The following is a 22,513-nucleotide window of genomic DNA, read 5'->3' as shown; positions in this document are numbered from 1 at the left end:
CATCACCGCCAACGTTTGCCGCAGAGTCTCGACGTTGCTAGCAGACCCTCTTGGCCTGCGTGGCGCGGCCTTCCCTGCCTCAGCGCTCCCTCTTGCAGCGACTCGCTGCCAGCGAGCGCGCGGCGTCGAGCTGCGTTGCTCAATCGTCTGATGAATGTTGCACCTCGGCGTCATAAACAAGGCGAGCAGCGTTGAATTGTCGCACCACACGGATGTACAGTCGTTTCAAGACTCGCATGAACGAATTGCCTTGGCTATCCGATAGGATACTTTGGGATTTTGGCTGACAAGAGGCCCGTGACGATTGATAAAAGACCCTTTTTGATATGGTCCACCCTGCCTCAAACGAGAAGCACGTCTGTAGTTCAATGTGTGTGTCACACCAAGTTTTTGCAGCTTCAACTCGGTGTGCCTCCAAGCATGCTCGACCCAAGGACGTCGCCCCAAGGACGGCGCTACTGAGCTGCGCTCGGCTGCGGAGGCACGCTGCAGTGCATCAATTTCGTCACCGCTGGATATGGCCCTGCCACTATGGCCCTAGCACTACCGCTTCCGCCCGCGGGTCGCCGGGACACGCCGCGAAACGTTCCTGCACCGGGCCCCACTGCACTCGCAGCGCCGCCACCGCCGCAACGGAGACTCGACAAGATCAAGTGCGCGGGAGTTGCTGCAAGCATGTCCTGCAGACGCCGAGTGAGAGCGTCGCAGGAGTCGCCGAACCGGTCGACGCCCTGGCTAGGATATCCAGCGGCATCGCATCATCGAGGAGCTCCTTCGTGCCGGCGGATCCGGCGCATCGGTATCCGCTGGCCTCGTGAGTACAGCGAAGCACCAGCCTGGCTTGCATACGACCTGGCCGCTGGCTACAGGACAGCAGGCTCTGCAGAGCCCTGCACGTGGCCCACACAGTGGCTCACCGTGAGCCCAAGTCACAACGTTGCGGTGGTGGTCACTCACTACCAGTGCAGGAATAGCGCGGAGTGGCGTGATGATGGCCACCGCTACGCTATTCTTGCTCGATGCACTTGCATCCCACAGCCAGCTTATGATAGCTCCACTCAGCATACACAGCGCCAGCAAAAATAGCGAGCGGCGTGCAGCGCCCAGGATAGCACTGGCGGAGTGTGCGGCATGCTCTGCGATGTTGGGAGGAGCTCGCATTGCCGAAACCAGCTAGCAGCGCTCAGGACTCAACTCCAGCGGCAACTGCGAGCCTTGAGGTCGCAATGGGCTCTTCGGACGACAGGGCTAGCATCATCAAGGGCGATGCACTCAAGGTGCTGCCCGACCTCGATCTCGACGAAGGCGACAGCAACGCCGACGAGTCCAAGGTGCCGCTAACCAGGGCCAATATCTACGCCGACAGCCCGCGCGAAGTCCAATTGAGCGATGGCATCAGCGAGCAGGAGATCCTGCTCCGTAAGCGCGTCGGAATCACCTTTGTGATGGGACTTATCCTCGCCAGCGCCATCTGCGTCATGCTCTTGGGCGTCCTAGGACACGAAGAGAACTACGGGTAAGTCCACGCGGCATGAACCGTTGCAAGCAAGATACTCACCGCTTCATCGTTTCATTCATTGTGCAGCTCAACGCCGGCTATCCAACATCACTTCATCGCTGCAACTTCAGCCGACGGATTCCTGAAGAACCTCGAGTTCTACACCGACGTACGTTCTCAATCGCCCGGGTTCGGTATGGTGTTCATTCATGATGACTAACTCCACATCTCCTCTCACACGGGCAGGTCACCCGACACACCGGTAGCAGCGGCGACTATGAGATGGCGCAGTTCATCCGCTCAAGTGCCATCGACTTCGGCTTTGAAGAGGATTCGGTCAAGCTTGACGAGTTTGAAATGTTCGTCAACGCGCCGGAGACGCTCACGGTCGAGATCCTCAAGAAGTCGAACAACAAGTCGCTGGCCTCGTACGACTTCATCGCCGAGCACGCTGCTCGTCAGGCCAAACGCCAGGCGAAGGGCAAGAACATCAACAAACCGCACGCGGCCTTCCACTTGTACTCCAAGAACGGCACCGCGACAGGAGGTGTCGTGTACGCGCACTTCGGCTCCTCCGAGGACTACCAAGCTCTGGCACAGAACAACGTTTCTGTGGCTGGCAAGATCGTGCTGGTTCGCATGGGCGGCGACGTCTCTCTTCCTGCCAAAGTCGTCTTGGCCTCCAAGTTCGGTGCAGTCGGCGTGCTCACTTACACGTACGTTACTTGACTTGGCCTTGGTCCTCTGCTGTCTCTGACATCGTGTTCTCTCTTGAACAGTGATCCTGCCGACGACGGCTCTGCTCGAGGCCCCATAGCGCCCGATGGTCCGTGGCGTCCAAGCACCACGACAACCTTCGGCAGCGTCTACATGGGGGACGGTGATCCGACCATGCCCGAAGGGTTCTCTGCTACTCGCCCCATGGGCACCAACGCCGACCGCATCTCGGTTGAGGACGTCTACTCCGTCAACAACACCTTCAACATTCTCCCGCCCATTGTCAGCATGCCGATCAGCGCCGCTGTAGCTCAAGACTTGCTCACCAAGATGGAAGCCGCTGCTAACAAGGTGTCAGGCATCAAGACTGTGAAAGCCGCGGACGTCTTCGGGTCGCGTTGGGAGGGTGGCGCTCTGGGCGTTCAGTACTCGCTTGTCGTGGAGAATGACAGCTCGTCCTCGGCAGCAATGGGGACCGTCATCAGAATGACCAACCGTAACGTGTACTCGCTCACCACGACGTGGAATGTCATGATCACGCTGCATGGATCTCGCGAACCGGATCGCCATGTGCTTGTTGGTGCCCCTCGTGACTCTCTCAACGCTGGTGCTGTCAGCCCAGGATCTGGCAACGCCGTCTTTCTGGAGGTCGTACGAGCGCTGGGAACACTACTGCAGAATGGATGGACGCCGCACCGCTCGCTGGTTCTCGCTTCGTTTGGCGGCGAACAATTCGGCTCGGTCGGTAGCTCGCACTGGATCGACCGATACCCTGGCTTCGGCAGTGGAAACGCTGGACGCGGTGTTGTGTATCTGCACTTGGACGATGTGGTGCGTGGTGCCGGTGCGCTTCGTTGCAAGGCGTCGGCTACGATCCGCAAGAACATCTACCTCATGACGGCTGCCGTCGCCCAGCCGAAGAAGCAAAACTTCCCTGACGTTGACAGCTTCTTCTTCACCAACGCATCGAGCACTAACGCTGTAGCCGCCGGAAGCTCCAGCAGAGATGAGGACGACCTCGACATGCTGCCGATCAACGCGACCTTCACAAATGACGAGCTCCCGGAGGGCAGCGGCAACTCCGTGTTCGCGTACTGGCTCGACGACGCCAACAAGAAGAACCCCGGCGGCGTCGAGTTGGAGCTCCCACCCATGGACCGCTATCTTGGCGGACGTATTCCACCATTCATGGGTCGACTGGGCATCCCGTCTCTTGAGCTTGGCTTTGACGGAGGATACTTCGGCGTAGGACAGACCAGTGCCGATATTCCCGCGTGGATCTCGCACTTTGCTGATCCTCAGTTCGCGTTCCACCGTGCCGCTGCAGAGCTGTACGGAAGTATCCTTCTGTCCTTCACCGACGCGCAGTTTCTGCAGTACGACTTCACCGAGCTGTCACGCGAACTTCGTCGTGGTGAAGCATTCCTGGAAGACGCTCTTGCTCGCGAGGGCCTGGCCGAGACGGTGTCACTTGCTCGCCTGCACAACGCCACCACCGCATTCGAAGCTGCTGCCATCAGCGTCAGCCACGAGATGAACGTCATCTCCAACGAAGAGCTCGACTTCAGCCGAGTCAGGGAAGTCAACAACCGCCTGCTTCGCGCTCAGCGTGCTTTCCTGCTGCCGTCGGGCCTCACGTACATCCCTTGGGTCAAGAACGTAAGTCTTTCATGCTTCTGGGCTCGAATACTCCACGATCTGTTTTCTAACTTACCGTGCTCTCGTCTTGCAGGTTCTGTACGGCATTTCCGAGTGGGATGACTACCGCGTGGGCCTGTTCCCGGGCGTCACCAACGAACTCAAGCGTGGCAACGCCATGACTGTGCGTCGGGAGCTTGTGAGACTCTGCCTCACGATTGAAGCTGCCACCGACATCCTCTTGGACGCTCCCGATGAGGAGTAACCACCTTGCATACTTGATCTAAACCCACACAAATGCATCCGTCATATTAGGATGGCACCACGACACGCAATGACTTACCTTGTACGGCACTTGTTGCTCACAAACCCTTGTGATCCTTCTGCCCCGATAAGCACACATGGATTGACCCCCGCCTCAACGGCTCGTTAAACTGCAGCGCGATCGGGTGAAATACCAACTTTTTATATTGTCTACATGGATCTCCATGCACCAAGCCGGCTGCGAGGCATGCACGAGTTCGAGCTACCTGCGCCAGCGTCGATATAGAACTCGAGTTGAGCTTAGTACTTGCTCGAGCGGTCGAGGATCGTGAACTTCATCGCGATCAGGGTCTTCAGCGTCTCTTTAGCGATATTGATGTCATACTCCTTCTCGTCGTCCGTGAGGAACACATAGGGCACAAGGCACGGGTGCTTCTTAGAGCTGTCATCACGCAGCGGTCCATAGGTCCAACCCTCGTCCATGCGTCCCTTTGCCCAGACTTCGTGGGCGTTTTCGGCCAGCAGATCCACAAGCCGCAGTAGTCTCGGAGGCAGCTCTACTGTCGTTGTGTCGATAGGCAGAGGCCGGTACACCTCGACGTTACCCTCGCCATACGTCGTGAAGTACGGGGAATCGCCCATGAGACTGTTGCGACGGAAGCTCATCGCTTCGCGCAGCAGCGATGGCACAGGCTTCGCGGGTGCTCCAGGGTGTGAGGCAGTACCCAACTCTTCGAAGACGGCGGCGTCGTTGGCGCGGGGGCTAGTGGACTCGGAGCTGCCACTGATGAGCGAACTGTTGCTTCCGCCAATGCCATCAGCGATGTCGGACATCATCGAGGCTGACCGCGAGACGGGATCATGGAACGAGCCGCTGTGTGAGCGCTGGTGGTTCGCACGCGTGATCGTATAGTTCATAAAGACGATCGTTTTGATGGTCTCAATAGACGAGCGGTAGTCGAAGGCCTGCTCTTCCACGGAGAGAAGCTTATAAGGCACCAGGTTCGGGTGCAGCTTCTTCTTGTCATCCCGCTCCTTGCCATACTGCCATCCTTGCTTGAGACGCTCGAGAGCCCACATGTCGTGACAGTTGCGCGCCAGCACATCACCAAGGTGTTCAAGATGACCCAGCTCCACCTTGGACGTGTCCACTGGCTTCGGACGGTAGTTGTGGCCCTCCTTCTCACGCGAAGGCATGTCAATCAGACACTTGCGGAAGCGGTACATCACTTGAAGAGCTTCACGACGCACTTCCGCTTGTGAGCACATTGCCTTCCGCTTGTCCTTGCGCAGGAAGAGGTCCAGCATACGCGAGATCTCGTCAAAGCGCAGGCTCGTGCGTCCATCCGCGCGAACGCTATCAAAGAGCAGGCCGAGGTGATAGTCATCCACCATGTGGTCCTTCGAGTAGTTCCACAGCTTCGTCGCACGCAGTAGGCCCATCTTGAGCTCCTGTAGCATGGTGCGGCACAAGTGTACCGCAAGTCGCCTTCTTGGGATCCGCAGCTTCTCACCGCCCATCAGCTCCAGCACGCGTTCTCGAGGTGTACCGTCATCCAGGTCCGAGTCTTCTCCGAACGAGCCCAACGATGAAATCGTGCGAGGTGGAGCAAAAGCGTTCGGCGACTTTCCGGGGGCATTTGCTCCAGCAGCAGCGCTCTCAGCTTCATTGGGGCCAAGAACAACACACTCCACTGACAACTTGCTGTGGTGAACAACCTTAAGCGCGAGACCGTCGCCAAGGATCGAGTCGCCCTGCAAGCGGATTGTGATACCGATGGGGATCATCTCCTTGATAGTCTTGTGGTCAAAGTTCTCAGACAACCGGATGTGTGACACCAGCTCCCGGCCTTCCTTGCCATTGTTGGAACCTCCACCATTACCGCTGTGCGCTGAACTGCCGTCGTGAGTCTTGCGGTCGCCAAAGTTGATACGCCGGTCAAACTTCATGCCAAATCGCAACAGGGCGACAACTCGCCACACAGCACCACGGAACAGCTTCCGTACACGCTGTCGAGTCTCCTCCTGGTCTACGAGGTTCGTAGAGATAAGCCGCACTTGCTGCCACGGAATGAGACGGATAACACCGTGGTCCTTGGGCACAACGACTGTCGGTGAACATGCGCTTACGAAACTGCGAATGCGCGCCAGGACATCGTACTCGACGTCATCACCGCTGGCTGTCTCGTCATTCTTCGCGACTTCGTAGTACTCGGACAAAATCGCAACGAACATATTGACCAGAATCTGGAAAACCAGCACCACAAACGTGCCGATAAACAGCGGAGCGACGCGCGGGTTTGCCTGCCGCAGACGCGCATAGTCCATCTCTCCGGCGAGCATCTGGAAGCACGTGCCGTACGACTTGCTAATGGTCGAGTACTCCTCAAGAGCGAACCCGAAGGCATAGCTGCCCATGGCCGAGTACCCCAGGAAAATAAGGTTGAAGATAACCAGGAAACCCATGAGATCGCTCATAGCCATACCCAGCACTCGCCACAGCAGGTTCAGGGTCGCGTTCATGCGCAAGAACTTGAACACCTTGAGCAAGCTGATAGCAGACGCGAGTGAGGCAAGGTCCGATAGCTGCTGGAAACCCGTCAGTAACTCCTGAGAGCTAGTGTGGCTGAGCTCCTCCACACCACGTCCCTCGCGCAACTCCGCCAAGTGCAGACCGAAGCTGCTGGACACCACGTAGAAGTGCACCATGTAGCTCAATATCGCCGCCAGTACAACCAAGTGGGTGAGCTCGAACAGGTTCCACATGTCCGATCCAAGGTACGTGGCCACGCCCATAGTACTCATCTCAGTCGCTTCACCGATGCAGTATGTGATGAAGAACAGGACCAGCGCAACCCACAGCAGTACACGCACATCAAAGGCCTCGCGCACCAACGACAACGAGTCCCCAACGGCACTAAAAACCCTGCTGTGCAGTCTGGGCTCCGGGGGAACTGCCTTGTTGTCGTCCTCTTCACCGATCGCAAACTGCTCAGGCTTCTCATGGCCGATCACACGGACGTGCGAACTGTGAGCGAAATGATCCAGATGGCCCGACGGATCCACTTTGAAGACGTGCATTCCAATGGTGAACACGCGGGTGATCGGGTTCAGCAGGATAAACTTGAAAGCCGCAGCACGAGTGTGCTCGGAGAGATAGTTGTCACGCTGGAGCTCGCTCACATCCTCCAAATCGCACAGATCCACGGCGTAGCCTCCTGAGCCGTAGGACTTGATGGGAGCGAAGAACAACCATTCCACCACGGATCGATAAATCTCTGGCGACAGCTCGCCCAGGCCATCCCTCCACTCGTACACGCGTCCAGTGTCGTTTTCACCAATCAAAGGGGTCTTCTGCTCGACCTCAGGGCTATAGTACGGGTAGCACGGCGCCTCCCATCCGTCATAAACCCGGCACCGCTGCTCCTTCACGCGCACTTGACGGAACCCCACTCCGCCCACGCGAACCCATTGGGCAGTAACGTCTTCTCGGTCGCACACCGTTTCTCGCAGCTTGCCAGCGAACTCGTAGATGTCTGCGAAGGTCTTGATCTCACACTTGCCCTCCTCCCGACAAGTGAGCGCTCCCACCACATCATTCTGATGGAAACTCTCCTCCACCGGCAGCCAGGACAGCAGCGAAAACAGCACCAAGAGGAACACAAAGTACACGACGAGTTCCTGGTAGAACTGCCGGCGCTTGATCTCCTTGTACTCGGACGCGACGCTCACCAGGTCCAGCTTCTTCTTCTCCATGTGGATACCGCGGTAGATGTACATGGTCTCGGTCGAGTCCTTCGTCCACATGGACAGGAATCCCCTGGCCGCGCGCCTCGACGTCACCACTTGCTGAGCGACGCCCGCGAACGACGAGTTGCTGCGATCCAGCGTCGGCCTCTTGTCTGCGTCGGCGTCAGCGTCTCCAGCACTGCCACCTGCTCCACTGCTGAGCGATGCCAGACTCCTGGAGCTGCGCAGATGCGAGCGCACGAGCGACGCCATGTTGCGCAGACTCGGCTGCTTCTTGGTGCGTCTCGGGGCCAGCCCCGCTGTACTGCGGGGCGGCGCAGTGACCACGTCATCAGCCTCTTCATCAGACAGCGAGCTGGTGCGCAGCGTCACCCTGTTCCTGCGTCTGAGGGTGCCCACGACGATGCCCATGTTGGCGCTGGCGGGGCGAGGGGCTCCAGACTCACGTCGGACGCCGCTGGAGCTCGTGTTGCTGCCGCTCCCGCTGCCACTGCGCAGTCTCCTGGGCGGAGCGCGGATCTTGGGCTTCGGCTTCGGCTTGAGCGGCGCTGGGGCCTTGTCCGCGTCCTCTACGGTTGCTGGAAGGGTGCCATTAGAGCTGGGGGCTCCATTGCTGAGCTTCTCGGCGCCTTCCTGGGCTGGGGGCGGCGCGGTTGGAGCTGCGGCTGCTTCGGAGGTGGCGGGAGGTGGAGAAGGGTCTGGAGACGCTGCAGAGGGCGCCGCATCTGCGGGCGGGGCCGCGCCGTCGACGTCCATTGAGAGCGTCTGGGGTCTCCCTGATCCGCGAGTGCGCAAGTGCGGATGAACAGCCATTTTTTTCAAGGGTGCAAGCTACAGAATGAACCTACATCATAATCCCATTGGTGGATGGAGTGTGCTAATCAGCAACATAATGTGAGGCTAAGTTGCGAATCGCAACATAACAATTCTGATCCCTGCACACGTCACAGATGCAGATAATTGCCCTTGCCCCCATGGAGGACGATTCCAGCTGGTGTTTGTTGCTGCGCTCATGAGAGGACGAAGATTCATGCCATTGGAGCGCAGTGAATCTGTCTTGAGGCTCATGCCCACACACGGTCTAGATCATTCAGCATTATTCCATCTCATTGACAAGCAACAAGCATGAAGCCACTTCAGTTGGTGGTGCCTGATCCGGTGTCGTTAGCCTCATACGGCTCGACGATTCGCCCGCGCGCGAACTCAGCCCACACACGCGCCACCGACACGAGCCGGAGAAGCTCCGACGCCCCACTCCTTGAAGCGAAGCCAGCGGCGACACCACCGGCACGCTCCGTGCGCAACAAGATGGCGATCGCAGGCGCGTCCGTGCTGCTGTTCGCCTCCGTCTTCGTGCTGGCCAACGTGGTCAACACGGCGCGCGTCCCTGTGTACGACGAGTCGATCACCAGCATGTCGGAGATGCTCGTGGCCCCCACCGCGGGGTCTGCGTCGCCGTCCCAGATCCACGTTGCGTTCGGCGGTGAAGTCGCAGTGAAGAGCTACTCGGCCATCCGGACGTCAACCACTACAGCGGCGGAGATCCGACTGGGCATGACCATCTCCTGGGCCACGGACGTGAAGACGGCGACGTCCTCGGTGCGCTACGGACTGTCCGAGGACAGCGTGTCGACTGTGCAGCAGGCCGAGGAGCCGTGCGAGCAGTACGACTTCTGCAAATACACGTCCCCGTGGCTCCACCACGTGACGATCCCTGGCGACAAGCTGACCCCAGACACGACGTATTACTGTGAGTAGTGTGATGTCGGGGAGTCTTGGGTTTTCAGATCAAGGATTGACGATTGCTTTTGTTCATATGCAGACCAATGCGGTGACGACGCGGGCGGCTGGAGTGCAGTGTACTCGTTCAAGACTGCCATTCCCGTCGGCAGTGAGGCACCGCAGACTTTTGGCGTCATTGGAGACCTCGGGTAGGCACCGCTGCAGTGACGGATTGTAGTCGAATGCTGTTCTTCTGACGTTTGTTTCCTCCTTTGCAGCCAAACAGAGTATTCAGAGCAGACTATCCGCCACCTCGATGCTGTCAAGTCCAAGATGAGTATGATCGTGTGCGCTGGAGATCTCTCGTACGCCGACAGCGAGCAGTACCGCTGGGATCGGTGGGGCAAGCTGGTTGAGCCGCTGATCGCCCGGATGCCGTGGATGATTTCGTCGGGCAACCATGAAGTGGAGCGCCCCTGCCAACCTGAAGTCAGCAAGTTCGTTGCGTACCAGACGCGCTTCCGCATGCCCTACGAGCGCGAGAACAAACTCCAGCGTCGCAACCTGTACTACGGCTTCCGCGTGGGCCTTGTGCACTTCATCATTCTGACCCCGTACGTCGAGTCGACGCCCGATTCACTGCAGTACGAGTGGCTGAAGCAAGAGTTCAAGCGCGTCGACCGCAGTGCCACCCCGTGGCTGGTTGTGATCATGCACGGGCCGTGGTACAACAGCAACACGGCGCACCAGGGCATGGAGCCGCACATGATCATGAAGAAGCACATGGAGGACATCCTCTACGAGAATAAGGTGGATGTCGTGGTTGCAGGCCACGTCCACGCCTACGAGCGCAGCCACCCAGTCTACAAGGAGAAGGTCGTGGAAGACGGCCCGGTGTACGTCGTGCTGGGCGACGCCGGCAACCGCGAAGGCCTGGCGCCGACCTACTTCGACCCGCAGCCGGAGTGGTCAGCGTTCCGCCAGGCTGACTACGGTTTCTCGCTGCTGAACGTGGCGAACCGCACGCACGCGAGCATGCAGTGGTTCGAGGATCGGCCGACAGGCGACGCCATCCTGCGCGACACGGTCACTCTGACCACGTCCAAGTTCCGGTCGTCGGGCTAAGCACGCACCCCGCCAAGTGGAAGAAGTGGAAGAAGAAAGTAAGTCAAAAGATTAAGTGTCCTCGCAGCCTCGTACTGCGAGAAGTTTTTAATAAATGGAGGCGCCGTCGTGCAAAATACATGAACCAAAGTTGCAGTGCACTTCAACGTGTAGCGCGATTACCTAATCATGATTTCATCCAATCGCGTGGCACCTGTCGAACTGCCTTCTCGAACCTGCGATCTCTCATGCCTTCAAGCCGCCGAAGACAAAGGCCCCCACTATCGATCGAGAGAGACCTCGACGCCGAGACTATAGGGAGTACCGTACCAAGCATGACGGCCAAGGTGAGCGTCAAGTGGGGCAAGCAGGTGTTCCCGGACGTGGCGGTGGACAAGGCGGCGCCCGTGGCCGTGTTCAAGGCGCAGCTCTACGCGCTCACGAACGTGCCCGTGGAGCGCCAGAAGCTCATGTCCAAGGCCTGGAAGGGCATGCTCAAGGACGACGTGGACCTCGCCACGCTCGACAAGCTCGTGGACGGCACGGGCGTCATGCTCATGGGCTCGGCCGAGGTCGTGCAGAAGCCCAAGGAGCCCATCGTCTTCATCGAGGACATGACCACCAAGGACATCGCCGCCACGGGCACAGTGTACCCCGCCGGCCTCGTGAACCTGGGCAACACGTGCTACATGAACGCCACGCTGCAGTGCCTGCGCCCCGTGAAGGAGCTGCGCGAGGCGCTGAAGGCGCAGGCGGGAGGCGTCTCGGCCGACCTGGCCAACAACTTCACCACGGCGCTCAAGGACATGTACGGCCAGCTGGACGGCAGCGTGGACAGCATCACCCCCGCCATGTTCGTGACCGTGCTGCGCCGCGCGTACCCGCAGTTCGCGCAGCAGTCGCCGCGCAGCGGCGGGTACATGCAGCAGGACAGTGAGGAGTTCCTCTCGACGCTCTTCTCGACGCTGCAGCAGACGCTGACGCAGCCCGCGGGCGGACTCAAGTCGCTCGGACCCACGTCCAACGTGGTGGACGCGCTGTTCGGACTCGAGATGGATGAGAAGCTCGAGTGCACGGAGAGCGACATGGAGCCCGTGATCGTCAAAAAGGAGAAGGCGCTCAAGCTCGTGTGCAACATCACCATTGACACCAACCACCTGTCCGAAGGCATCAAGATTGTAAGTGTATTAAGGTGGAGGGGATGAAGTGTTGGCTTAAGCTAATAACTGTTGTTGTTGTTGTTATTGAAGGGACTGGAGGGCACGATTGAGAAGCACTCGGAGGTGAAGGGAGCCAACGCCGTGTGGAAGAAGACGATGCGGATAAACCGCCTGCCCAAGTACCTGTGCGTGCAGTTCATGCGCTTCTACTGGAAGGCGACGCCCGAGAGCCGCGACCACACCGGCGTCAAGTGCAAGATGCTGCGGGTAAGCTGCAATACAATGGGTCTGTGCCACGATGTGAGCAATCGCTGATAGAAAATGCTGTGCTTGTTCAACTTTGCAGCCCATTAGCTTCCCCATGACCCTGGATGTGTACGACTTCTGCTCCGACGAGCTGAAGGCAACCATGAAGATCTCGCGTGACAGAAATGCTGAGAAGATTCTAAACGAGTTTAAGGACGTACGTGACGTTAGATTAATTGTCACTGCGTGAAATGCTCAAACGAGAACTCACGTGGCAATATTTGTTTCCGTGTAACAGAAGCCTGCTGGTGAGAAGAAGGAGGGCGATGCTGAGGAGAAGAAGGAAGCGGATGAGGATGACCCGATGGACGGCTTGTCCGAGGAAGAGAAGGCTGCCCTTGAGACTGCTCGCGCGCTCTCGCTGGGAGCGAAATCCCCCGGCATTGAGCTCCCCGTCGATTTCCAAGTACGTGTTGCGATCTTGTAGGTTTTGTTCAAGTGGTATTGTTGGGTTTGCTGACCATGGTGTGCCTGTTCTCAGGGAAACTACGAGCTGTACGCGATTTTGACGCACAAGGGTCGTTCTGCCGACTCTGGTCACTACATGGCTTGGGTGCGCCACGAAGGAGGTCGGCTGCTACAATTGCTGCTGATGGATATTCGCAGTGACTCAGCTAACGTGTTTGTGTGGGCGTGATGATCATAGACGACTGGTACTGCTACGACGACGACGATGTGTCGCCGTGCAAGACAGAGGACATCATGAAGCTCAAGGGCGGAGGTGACTGGCACATGGCGTACCTTGCTTTCTACCGTGCCAAGAACTAGGATGGTCACGATAGCACCGCGTGGGGTCAAACAGATACACCGCGCTAAAGGTTTTTAGTGCAGCGACGTGTAACAGCATTGAGATGGGAGACTTTTATTTTCACGAAGTGAACGAACGGATAATGGAGCCATCTTCGCCTTTGCTATCGGTAGAACGGAACAGTGCTTGCGGACAGATCTTTTATATAGGCAATGAGCAACCCTTTTTACATTCCGAGTGCAAAGCGAAAATGAAAATAACAAAATGAAGGAAGACCAAGAAGCCCGCGGACTGGACGCGCAGCACCTCTACGATCCGCTGCGATCACCAGCTCATTCACGGCTGCGTCGTGTGTCCGCCAGTCGGTCTCTCGGCCTTCCCCTCGTTCTTCTTACATCTGGATGCCTTCCGATCGCTGACCGGAGGAGGGCGACAAACTGGCAACTTTCCGGGGCTCGATATCGCTCTTGACCGAGTCCGACATGTACGCTTCGTCGTCGTCCTCGTACGAGTACTCGACGACCTTGTCGGCGAGCGTCAGCGCATCAAGACGCGGGGGAGAGAGCTGCGAAGAAGACTCGGAAGTCATTGACGTCGCTCCCGTGGATTTGCGGCGAATTCCAGAGGGAGACGGCGGGGGCGTCACACACGGCGACTCTGACACGGGGCTCGCCGGGCCAGGAGAGCCAATGACGTCTCCGTTGGCGCTCGTCGGGGACATGTCCGACTCGGTGTCCTCATCCTTGAGAGCCTCCTTCGTGGCGAAGGGCGACTTCTGGTCCTTGTCCGTGGCCACCCAAATGCGGATGGTCTCCATCCGACGCTGCACACCGGGCAGGTCCATGTTGTCTGCGTCCTGCTTAGATAATACACAGCACAATAAAAATCAGTCCTCCAATTCCGCGAACAGTTCAAGAATAATACAATAAGAAAACTCAGGACGTACCGGGCAGAACCACTCCATGCACACCTCGAGGTCCGTGCGGTCAGCCAGCACGGGGGTCAGCAGCTGCACGAGCGTGCCGCGCGTCTCGGCGTCGAGGTGCGGGATCTCGATGCCGCGCACCTCGAGCGTGTTGATGGGCTGGCCGAGCACGACGGCCGTGATCCACTTGGCCAGGAAGTTGAACTTGTCCACCTGGCCGCGGCACACCGTCTTGAGCAGCACCGTGAAGACCTCCTCGGGCACCTTGTTCTTGGACACGTCCATGACCTTGCGCAGCGCAAAGTCCTCGCGCACTTCGAGCAGCAGCTTGGAGTCCTCGAAGCCGTGGATGCCCAGCTGGTAGCAGCTCTCGCACAGGCTGTAGTTGACGCACTTGGAGCACGAGTACATGTTGCCCACGATGGGGTCCATGCCGCAGCCGTCGCAGAACGAGTCCTCGTTCACGTGCGAGGGCGGGAACTTCATCTGCGCCACCTTCTGCCCCAGGAAGCGCGTGGCGGCCGACACTTTGCTGCCCAAGCCGCCCGCGCGCGCCTGCGGCTCCGTGGGGAAGCCGATGAGCGACGTGGTGCTGTCGCGCTCCATGCTGAGCGGCTCCGACATGAGCCAGAAGCGCTTGCTGTTCTTCTGGATCTTGCGCTCGCCGTGGATCACGCGCTGGCGCTCGCCCTCGAACACGGTCTGCTGCGGCCCGAAGAACAGGTGCTGGTCCACGTGCTTGGCCTCCTCCACGAGCTGCGCGTTCAGGTGGTTGGTCGACACGACCGAGGGGCGCACCGCCGGCGCGTTGTCGCTGCCGTCGGACGGCACGCTGCGCCGTAGCACGTTCGGGAGCGAGAAGAGCGACATCGTGGAGCTGTTGCTACTGCTGCTGGACGGTCGAGAGAGCGGGTCGTCACGGCCGGTGGAGCGAAATGGCTAATACCATGGGGGAGGCAGAGCAGCGCTTCCTTCCTGCTGAGATTTGTACCACCAGGGGGGTACACTTTACTACCGCGAGCAGCGATACAGCTGCTGAGAGAGCCCGTTTGTAAGGATATCGCGTGGCGCTGTAACTTCAACGTGTGGAAGTGGTTTGATGCATTTTGTTTCCGTGAAAGCTGGTGGACCCCGGAAAGAGATCATTGAACCAGTATCGTCTAGGACAGGTATACATCCCGCGTTTTTCTTCCTGCCATCTGTGAATCAGTTTCAAAGCGTTGGCACGCGAATTGGGCGAGCAGAACCGCCTAATAACGGGCATAATGGAGAATACAAAAATACTGTATGCTATAGAGTCCATACCCAGCTGAAGCCAAAATATCCTGCACATCACTTCTTACCTAGGATGAGACTCCGTTTTACTGAGATGGGAGCATTTCGTCGATTTGTAACGAGACGGGACCCGCGACAAGTTCACTCGCAGCACTGCAACTTGACGAGCCCATGAGAAAACGCCCATGGCGTGATTCCAAGGCGCAAGGCAACTTCGCCTGCGAGATCAGCAGCATGGCATGGCATGGCATGGCATGGCGTGGCGCCAACTCCAGCTTCATACCTCCCCGAGAAGCTTGACCAGAATGCGCGCTGCCTGGTGGTTACCAGGAGCGTGAGTAACGGCCCGCGTGGCGCCTGTCGAGAATCTTGGAGAGGCGCGCGGTGCTGCTAAGTCGGTCGGTTGCACCAGTTGAACCAGCCCCGGTGCCGGTCGAAGTACATGTACCATGGATACATGTAGGGCGGTGTACATGTACTGCAGCTGTCGGACTGCCAAAATGCAAGAGTTACTGTGGCTGGTCAAGTCAAGGCCGACACCGCCAAAAGCCGACCAGAATCAGAAGCGAACCACGTCACGAACTTGCACATAGCCGATGGTCTGGAAGGCGCCGATGGCTGCGATCAGCGTCTGCAGTTGTTGCCTGCAGTAGCCCCACGAACGCCAATGCAGAAGGCGATGTCCAACAGCGCGGAAGAAGGCGTAGGCTACGAACCCGCCACGATTCAGCATGGCAATTAAAGCTCAGGCGTGGGCATGCATCCTTCTCCGAGCGACAGCAGCCCAAGCTCTTCACTCGGAACTGCTGTCATTGCAGCACTGAACGACAGGTATTGAGTCCGTCTCGAAGGTGATCAGGAAACTAAGCCGGTGGTCACTGAAATGAAGCAACCGACCAACGCCGTTGCCTCGACAAACAGGGTGCACCGTAGCAACAAGTCGTGCGTGGCCTTCAGCGATTTCTCTACAGAGCGTGCTACACCATCAGAGGAATATCAGCTTGAAACTTGCATTCGTGTCAGTGCTGGGCCCGGTTAATAGGACGCATCCCCTATGGGGTGTGTTGTCCATGGTAGTTAGCGCCAGCGCGGTCTATTGAGTGAAGTGCATGTAGCGCTGAGCAAGTTGATGCGAAATACAAGTTTATATTTATTGCCTGCGCTGTTTGACGACGTGCTATTACTTTTCCGTGAGCTGCCGGTACCCTTTCCACCACGTGGGCGCTGCGAACTCGCCCTCTTCTGTCCGTCCTTCCGTCTCCATGACCTTGAGCACAACCTTGGTGGGGCCGTCCTCCCAGATCTGGTTTGCTGCTGTAAGTTTGGCTCGTGCTACGTCCCACTTGCCGGCGAAGTAGGCGCCGATGCCCTCGTGGAAGTTGGAGAAGAAGGTCGAGGGAATGCCCTCCTGAAGCGCGGGGTAGATTGGGTCGAAGCCGAACTCGACAGGCTTTTGCCTCCCGTCGGCGCTGATTTCCGGTGGTACACCCTCCGTTGGGTATCGTCCGATGTCGAACGTCCACAAGTCCATGGGGATCTCGCTACCTTTGACAGCGACGCGGTCGATCTTGCGGCAGAATCGACGGGCTTCTGCTGATAACTCGTCGACGAACCACTCGGAGATCAACATGGGGACATCGAACTGCCCCGTGGCGGCTTCGAGTCGTGCAGCCATGTTGACGTTCGGGGACAAGTACGAGGCGTCGATCTTGAATCTCGAGCCGATGGCGCCTTCAATGGCCCAGCCGATATGTAATCCGAAGCCCATATGTACCTCGAAGTTGTCGAACGCAGCGATGAGCTTCGTGTTGTTGCAGTACTTGTGCAGCGTGCCGTGGTGGTTGGCGTTGTGAATGTCCACGCGCATCTTCAACACAGCAGTGAGCGCGCTGTCCACGAGCTCCGTGGGTCCGATGCGTCGAACTGCAGTACCCGATCCCGTGCTTTTGACGTAAATCCCTTCGCGCTTTCTCGCCTTCTCAGCGGGTAACATCCGAGGTTTGTCAGCAGGGTCACGAGGGTCGCGCATACCTGGCAGCGTTCCATCGCAAATCTTCCACGCGAGCAGGAACGCCGAGCCAATGTTTTTATTCGCCGCGCCGTGGAACACTTTGGCGTCGCCGTGCACAATTTCGGCGATCGTGTTGATGTACGTGATGACATCCTCCTCCAGAATGCTGCACGTCTCGGTGAAGTGCTCGATGATGCCGAACCCGAAGACGGACGTGATCTTCTTACCCGGAATCATCACGTCCAGGTCGCCAGCTCCTCCCATGTTTTTGGCGATAATCTCCGTACCAGCAGCACCGAAACCAACTTGCAGCAGGCGACCGATTTTGCTCAGCGTGTCCTCCAGCATCTTGGTCTCGTAATCCGTGCCGGTCGGCGCGTCTTCCTCGTACTCCTCGCGCTTGGCCTCGGTGGACCCGAGCGGGTTTTGAGCTAGCTGCGTAACCAGCCGCATCATGCGCTCGATAGGTCCGATAACCATCGACTCGGCGTCCTTGGTGAGCACGAAGATGGACACGGCAAAGCAAAACATGACGATGATCGTCTTGCCGATGTTCAAATTCGCCGTGTTCTTCGTGTAGGACGAAATGTCGTACGTCACGAACGAGTGGCAATCGCTCGTGCCGGTGGACGAGTCACAGTCGACGCACATGTCGTTGAGAAAGCACCCCAAGTTGTCCACAGTAGCGATCTCCGTCGTGCGGTACTTGGAGCTCGGGTCGTCCGTGAGATACGAGGCGGACCAGCCTGTTTTCGGGTTGGTTGTCAAGGTTTGGTTTGAGCCGAACTGCCAGTCGCTCTCGTCACTATTAAGCGACTGAAACTTGAGCTCCGTTAGCCACGACTTCAGCAGAGTATTATCCACGCCTGTGAGCTCCATCTGGACTAGCAACCCGTTCGAATCGCGCACATATTCGCTCACAAGACTCTGCATGTGCGCCATCGAGATCGTTCCAGACGTGTTGTAGTCCTGAGAGTAGCGATGCAGTCGCTCGAACTGCGAAGTCTGAAAATCATCCTGTGTCGGATCCACAGTGCCGTCGATAATTGGTGATACGATAATAATAAGAAGCACTAGTACGATCAGCCTCCGTGTGGTCTTCTCGGTCAACACCTTGCCGATCTTCGACGGCTCGGAGATCTGCACCTTCTTGGATTCTCCGTTCTTGTTCTTCTTGACCACGCGCAGGATGCGCAGCACTCGGAACAACCGCACGAGACGCACTATTCGACCAGCTTTGGTACCCGCACGCGATGCTCGACCAGCTTTCAGTGCAGCAGCCTGTGACGAGCTACTCGAGCTGGAGGAGCCCACGACTTGAACCCAGATCCAATCGACATCGGGGATCACCGAAAGCGTTGAGATCAAGTCCATGTAGAAGGAGAATCCCCGCCCGTGGTTGAAGTAGTTGGGTCGGCTGTACACGTTGAGCACGAGCTCAATGGTGAAGAAGATGAAGAGCGCGAACAGGAGGTTGTACACGTGCGTGTCGGCACTTTTCGGGAAGAAGCTCACGCGGAAGTCGTCTCCAAAGAGCGTGAAGATGGTACAGGCCGTCATGAAGGAGCTCACGTACTTGTTCTCGACAAACGCCAGCACCTTCTCCTTCCGTGTCAATGGCGGGGGTGGCACCACGTCTTCGGGGGCCACTTTGTTCAAGCTGCGGCTGGACGGGAAGTGCGATAATGTCATCGCGTGACGGAGCGCGCGTTTGGGTCCCGTAGCCCCTTCATTGCTGTCCGAGGCCCCGCCAGTGGACGAAGCGATCTGCTTGACGGGGATTCCGCGCTGGCTGCTCGCCGAAAGTGCCGGCATCTGCGGTCCCGCGCGCGTGCCCTGGCCCGCTATTTGCTCCTCTCTATCGGTCACTGCCACTACCGACGGCTCGTCCTCGTGCTTCTTTTTGCGATGTCGTAGCGCCACCTTTGCCGAGTACCCACCCGCCGCTCGCGTTGTGGTTGGTGTGCGTCCGTCCTAGGTAACCGGGCAATCCTGCTGGTTGCTTGGACTGGAAACACCTCGGGAGATGGCACGATTCCTGTACCGGTACCGCTCGCAGCAACTTGACCACACTGCGGTAAGGCAAAGCTCCTCGCTGTTCGGCAGTGCAGTGTCTTCCGTGATTGACCAAGACGAATTCTTCGGGGCGGCGGCAACTACAAACGCCAAAGTGCCGAAAACCTCGTCGCAACTTCATCTCGAATTAGAGCTCAGCCTTGCCAGCCTTCTCGTGCACACACGAAAACGACCGTCGGCGCAGCGCCATGAAACTGCTGACTATAAGCGGCAACATGCACGCCAAAAGCTCCACCGCCAAGACCGCGAAGTCCTGGTTCAACCACAGGCATGAGTAGTGAGACCGGAATTAGCATCACCCCCCCACCCACCCACCCACCCACCGCGTTAATCTCCACACGCGCGAATGTCGTTGGCTTGCGGCACCCGCACAAGTGTTTAAAATGCAAAATGCACACCACATTGAATCACAACTTCATGCTGCAGTAGCATATTTACCAAATACGCTTCATTGACGCAGCCGTTGATAATGACCTGGTCACACTCGCACTAGTAGTACCCGTCCCGTTGCCGCTCAAAGTAGGGTGCAACGAGCGTAAGCAGCAGCGAGCCGAACTGGAGAACAAAACAATACAAAGAGTTAGCAGGTCACCTCAAGTTCTACAACACCGAAAGAACGTCACGCACCTGCACATAGCCGATGGTCTGGAAGTCACCGATGGCTGCGATGGGTGTCTGCAGTAGCCCCACAACGCCGCCGATGCAGAAGGCGATGCCCGACAGCGCCCCGTAGTGCTGGAAGCCGAAGCGGTGCCCCAAATACGCGAACAGCAGCGGGAACATGATGGTGCGGAAGAACGCGTAGGTCACGAAACCCGCCACGATCCAGCCGGAAGACGAGTTGCTCAGCATGGCCGTGAAGCACAGTGCCACCACCGTGCACAGCAGCGACGAGTACGTGTAGCCGCACTTTTCGAGCAGGTACCCGACGAACGGGATGAAGACGACGCTACTCGGCAGCACGACCGCCAGCTTTCCAAGCAGACTCGCCACCTCACTCTCGGGTAGACCCTTCCAACGCAATAGCCCCGTGATGCTGCCCAGGAAGAAGTTGCACCACAGCGACAGGATCGAGAAGTAGAAGACGATCAACAGGAACGGCTTGGACAGCACCTGCGTCCGGAAGGAGCGGTTGTGGAGGTCTCCATCGAAGAACACCTCGTCCGTCGGCAAGCGATGCCGTCTGCGGTACTTCTCCAGCTCGGGCGTGGACATGAGCAGAGACGCCTCCTCCTCCTTGAACACGGAGGGCAGGCGCATCGGCGACAGCAGCTCGTGCTCTTCACTCGGAACAGCCTCGAACGGCGTGTCAGGCTCCGTCAAAACAGTGCCGATAAGCGACAGGAACAGCACAGCAGCGTAGATCTCGAAGATCGTCGCCATCGACATGCCCAGCTTCGTGTACGCGAGGTCGAACAGCGTGAAGATGAGGAAGCTCAGCTGGAGCCCGCCGACGATGAAGCAAGCAACCAACGCCGTCGCCTCGGGGAACAGGTTGGACATGTGGATGCCAGCTAGCTGGATGCCGGGACCGGAGAACCCAACGAAAACCATTCCGAAGAGCAGCAAGTCGTGTCCTTCAGCGTTTTCTCTACAGAGCGTACAACAACATCAAAGTATTAGCTTGACTGCCATTCGTATCTCGATTCATTCGTCGCAAACGACGCACCTATAATGTGCGTTGCCCATGAGTAACGCGCCAGTAATCAGCAGCACCAGCGACAGCGACTTTGTAATGCGGGGTCCAAATCTGCCATTGCACGGAGATCGCCACAGTGGAGCATGCACGATCAGCATCGCCTCTCAATTGTAAAACCTTTTGGCAGAGCGTACTTGTCGAAAACGAGGCCGAGCAGTAGATTGGACCACATGCTGCTGGAGACCGCCATCGTGAACGCATACTGGAGGCGGTCACTCTGCGCCGAGCAGACTAAGCCAAAACATCGCAGCTTAGTCAGATCTCCCTCTCTTATCACGCATAGAAGAAGAGACCACAGCGCGTACTCGTCTCTCCGGTCTTGCAGAGCTCGTTGTATATCCTCTCCTTCTCCAGCATCGGCACCAGCGACGTCCTAATCCATTACAATTGCACACGTCAGTCAGGAACGTGTCCGTCGTAACCAGATCTCGAGCAACGCAAGCGTCGCCTCTGCCTAATAACTACCGGTAGCTATCTTACCAGCCGAAGATGATCCCAGCGCCCAGGAAGCACTGGAAGATGGCGAACGCCACATACAGGTACCGGTGCGGGTAGCTGCCCGTGTCCATCCACGTCGTCTCGGCCGCCAGCATCACCGCTCTATCTATCAGTATCCGTCCGTTCAGACGTCGAATTGGAAGTGAGCAGCTCATTAGAGTGTGCCGTAGAGGTCTATCGTGCGTACGTCGCGAACTGATTTTCTGAAGTTTGCCACATCAACCAGCTGGTTGACGGCCCGCCAGGCGCATCAACCGGTACACCACCAAAAGAGACCGTCAATACTGTACACTACCTACAGTCGGCCATGGCGCTGTGCACCTCGGCCCGAGAGACTCGCGCTGCGACGCTCGTGGAGTGGCTGCGGCGGCTGCAACGTGACCACGAGTGCGACGTCACCTTCCGCTCCAAAGACTCGATCACGATCCACCTGCTGGGCGCCGACCACCGCGAGGGCAACACTGGACCGCAGACGTTCGAGGTCTTCCGGGGTTTCGCGCAGTTCGTGGCCTCGGAGACGCACCTGACGGCCGTCAAGCTGGTGCTGGTGGGGCCCAACTTGTCCCGTCGGATGCACCTCACCCAGTACTCGCAGACGTACAGCTCTAGCGATGAGGTGGACGCCAAGACGTGCCAGGTGGACATGAGCTACTTCGTCGGCGGCTTCGAGGCCTACTTCGAGGATAAGGCGCTGTACTGTGAGCCGGACCTCGTGGTGTGCTTCAACGCCGGGATCTGGGGCTACGACGAGTGGCTGCCGGCTATCCGCCTCGTGCTGCAAGAGGTGCGCGTGCCGCTGCTGGTCACGTCGTACAACGAGCACGAAGCTGGAGACGACGAGGACGTGCTGGACGAGCTGATGCCGTCCAAGTGGCTCTGGCGAGCGGAGAAGAACCCGCGAGGGGCGAATACACCGCGCGCCACCAACAACGAGGACGGGTCCATTCTCAAGGAGAACGACTACTGGATGTGTCTGAGCGGCAGGCCACAGTGAGTTCTGGGAATCGATAGATAGATTTATGCAGCAAAATCTCTAGCAACAAGCCAACACTACACGAGTCCTAACCTGCTCTCCTCTCTCTTTATCATTTAGTCGCATTGCCGGCTCTTGCAGCGGATTCA

General features: G+C 58.0%; 8 protein-coding genes across 8 annotated transcripts; 4 read left to right on the top strand and 4 right to left on the bottom strand.

Moving 5' to 3' along the window:
* Positions 1–1,226: 1,226 nt before the first annotated feature.
* PHYSODRAFT_263158 (hypothetical protein) lies at positions 1,227–4,118 on the top strand (the record flags this gene model as incomplete). The annotated part of the gene is made up of 5 exons (XM_009531483.1): positions 1,227–1,516; positions 1,586–1,667; positions 1,745–2,214; positions 2,278–3,874; positions 3,948–4,118. 5 exons carry the CDS (start codon positions 1,227–1,229, stop codon positions 4,116–4,118), a joined length of 2,610 nt encoding a protein of 869 aa, XP_009529778.1.
* A 299-nt stretch (positions 4,119–4,417) lies between these two features.
* PHYSODRAFT_263012 (hypothetical protein) lies at positions 4,418–8,623 on the bottom strand (the record flags this gene model as incomplete). Its single annotated transcript, XM_009531482.1, has 1 exon — positions 4,418–8,623. The coding sequence occupies one exon, from the start codon at positions 8,621–8,623 to the stop codon at positions 4,418–4,420; it is 4,206 nt and encodes a 1,401-aa protein (XP_009529777.1).
* Positions 8,624–9,175: 552 nt separating this feature from the next.
* Positions 9,176–10,714, top strand: PHYSODRAFT_560568 (hypothetical protein; the record flags this gene model as incomplete). The annotated part of the gene is made up of 3 exons (XM_009531481.1): positions 9,176–9,617; positions 9,690–9,798; positions 9,868–10,714. The coding sequence occupies 3 exons, from the start codon at positions 9,176–9,178 to the stop codon at positions 10,712–10,714; spliced, it is 1,398 nt and encodes a 465-aa protein (XP_009529776.1).
* A 314-nt stretch (positions 10,715–11,028) lies between these two features.
* Positions 11,029–12,927, top strand: PHYSODRAFT_504765 (hypothetical protein; the record flags this gene model as incomplete). The annotated part of the gene is made up of 6 exons (XM_009531480.1): positions 11,029–11,871; positions 11,944–12,120; positions 12,200–12,316; positions 12,398–12,565; positions 12,641–12,728; positions 12,806–12,927. 6 exons carry the CDS (start codon positions 11,029–11,031, stop codon positions 12,925–12,927), a joined length of 1,515 nt encoding a protein of 504 aa, XP_009529775.1.
* Positions 12,928–13,007: 80 nt separating this feature from the next.
* PHYSODRAFT_560567 (hypothetical protein) lies at positions 13,008–14,743 on the bottom strand. The gene is made up of 2 exons (XM_009531479.1): positions 13,854–14,743; positions 13,008–13,763 (listed from the first exon to the last, which is right to left on the bottom strand). The coding sequence occupies exons 1-2, from the start codon at positions 14,700–14,702 to the stop codon at positions 13,299–13,301; spliced, it is 1,314 nt and encodes a 437-aa protein (XP_009529774.1). The 5' UTR covers positions 14,703–14,743; the 3' UTR covers positions 13,008–13,298.
* Positions 14,744–16,287: 1,544 nt separating this feature from the next.
* On the bottom strand, positions 16,288–18,933 carry PHYSODRAFT_316130 (hypothetical protein; the record flags this gene model as incomplete). Its single annotated transcript, XM_009531478.1, has 1 exon — positions 16,288–18,933. One exon carries the CDS (start codon positions 18,931–18,933, stop codon positions 16,288–16,290), a length of 2,646 nt encoding a protein of 881 aa, XP_009529773.1.
* A 691-nt stretch (positions 18,934–19,624) lies between these two features.
* On the bottom strand, positions 19,625–21,486 carry PHYSODRAFT_560562 (hypothetical protein; the record flags this gene model as incomplete). Its single annotated transcript, XM_009531477.1, has 6 exons — positions 19,625–19,749; positions 19,813–20,785; positions 20,864–20,944; positions 21,028–21,124; positions 21,199–21,266; positions 21,374–21,486. The coding sequence occupies 6 exons, from the start codon at positions 21,484–21,486 to the stop codon at positions 19,684–19,686; spliced, it is 1,398 nt and encodes a 465-aa protein (XP_009529772.1). The 3' UTR covers positions 19,625–19,683.
* A 212-nt stretch (positions 21,487–21,698) lies between these two features.
* Positions 21,699–22,385, top strand: PHYSODRAFT_508617 (hypothetical protein; the record flags this gene model as incomplete). The annotated part of the gene is made up of 2 exons (XM_009531476.1): positions 21,699–21,988; positions 22,040–22,385. 2 exons carry the CDS (start codon positions 21,699–21,701, stop codon positions 22,383–22,385), a joined length of 636 nt encoding a protein of 211 aa, XP_009529771.1.
* Between the last annotated feature and the right edge of the window lie 128 nt (positions 22,386–22,513).

The sequence above is a fragment of the Phytophthora sojae genome, assembly GCF_000149755.1.
Source record: "Phytophthora sojae unplaced genomic scaffold PHYSOscaffold_5, whole genome shotgun sequence".
Lineage (NCBI taxonomy): Eukaryota > Oomycota > Peronosporomycetes > Peronosporales > Peronosporaceae > Phytophthora > Phytophthora sojae.
Note: the sequence above shows the minus strand (reverse complement) of the source record. Positions and strands in the feature narration are given on the sequence as shown.

Coding starts and splice junctions, on each gene's coding strand:
- PHYSODRAFT_560567 (XM_009531479.1), bottom strand. CDS start 14,702: ATGTCGCTCTTCTCGCTCCCGAACGTGCTACGGCGCAGCGTGCCGTCC. Junction 13,764..13,853: donor GCATGGAGTGGTTCTGCCCG/GTACGTCCTGAG, acceptor TTATCTAAGCAG/GACGCAGACAACATGGACCT.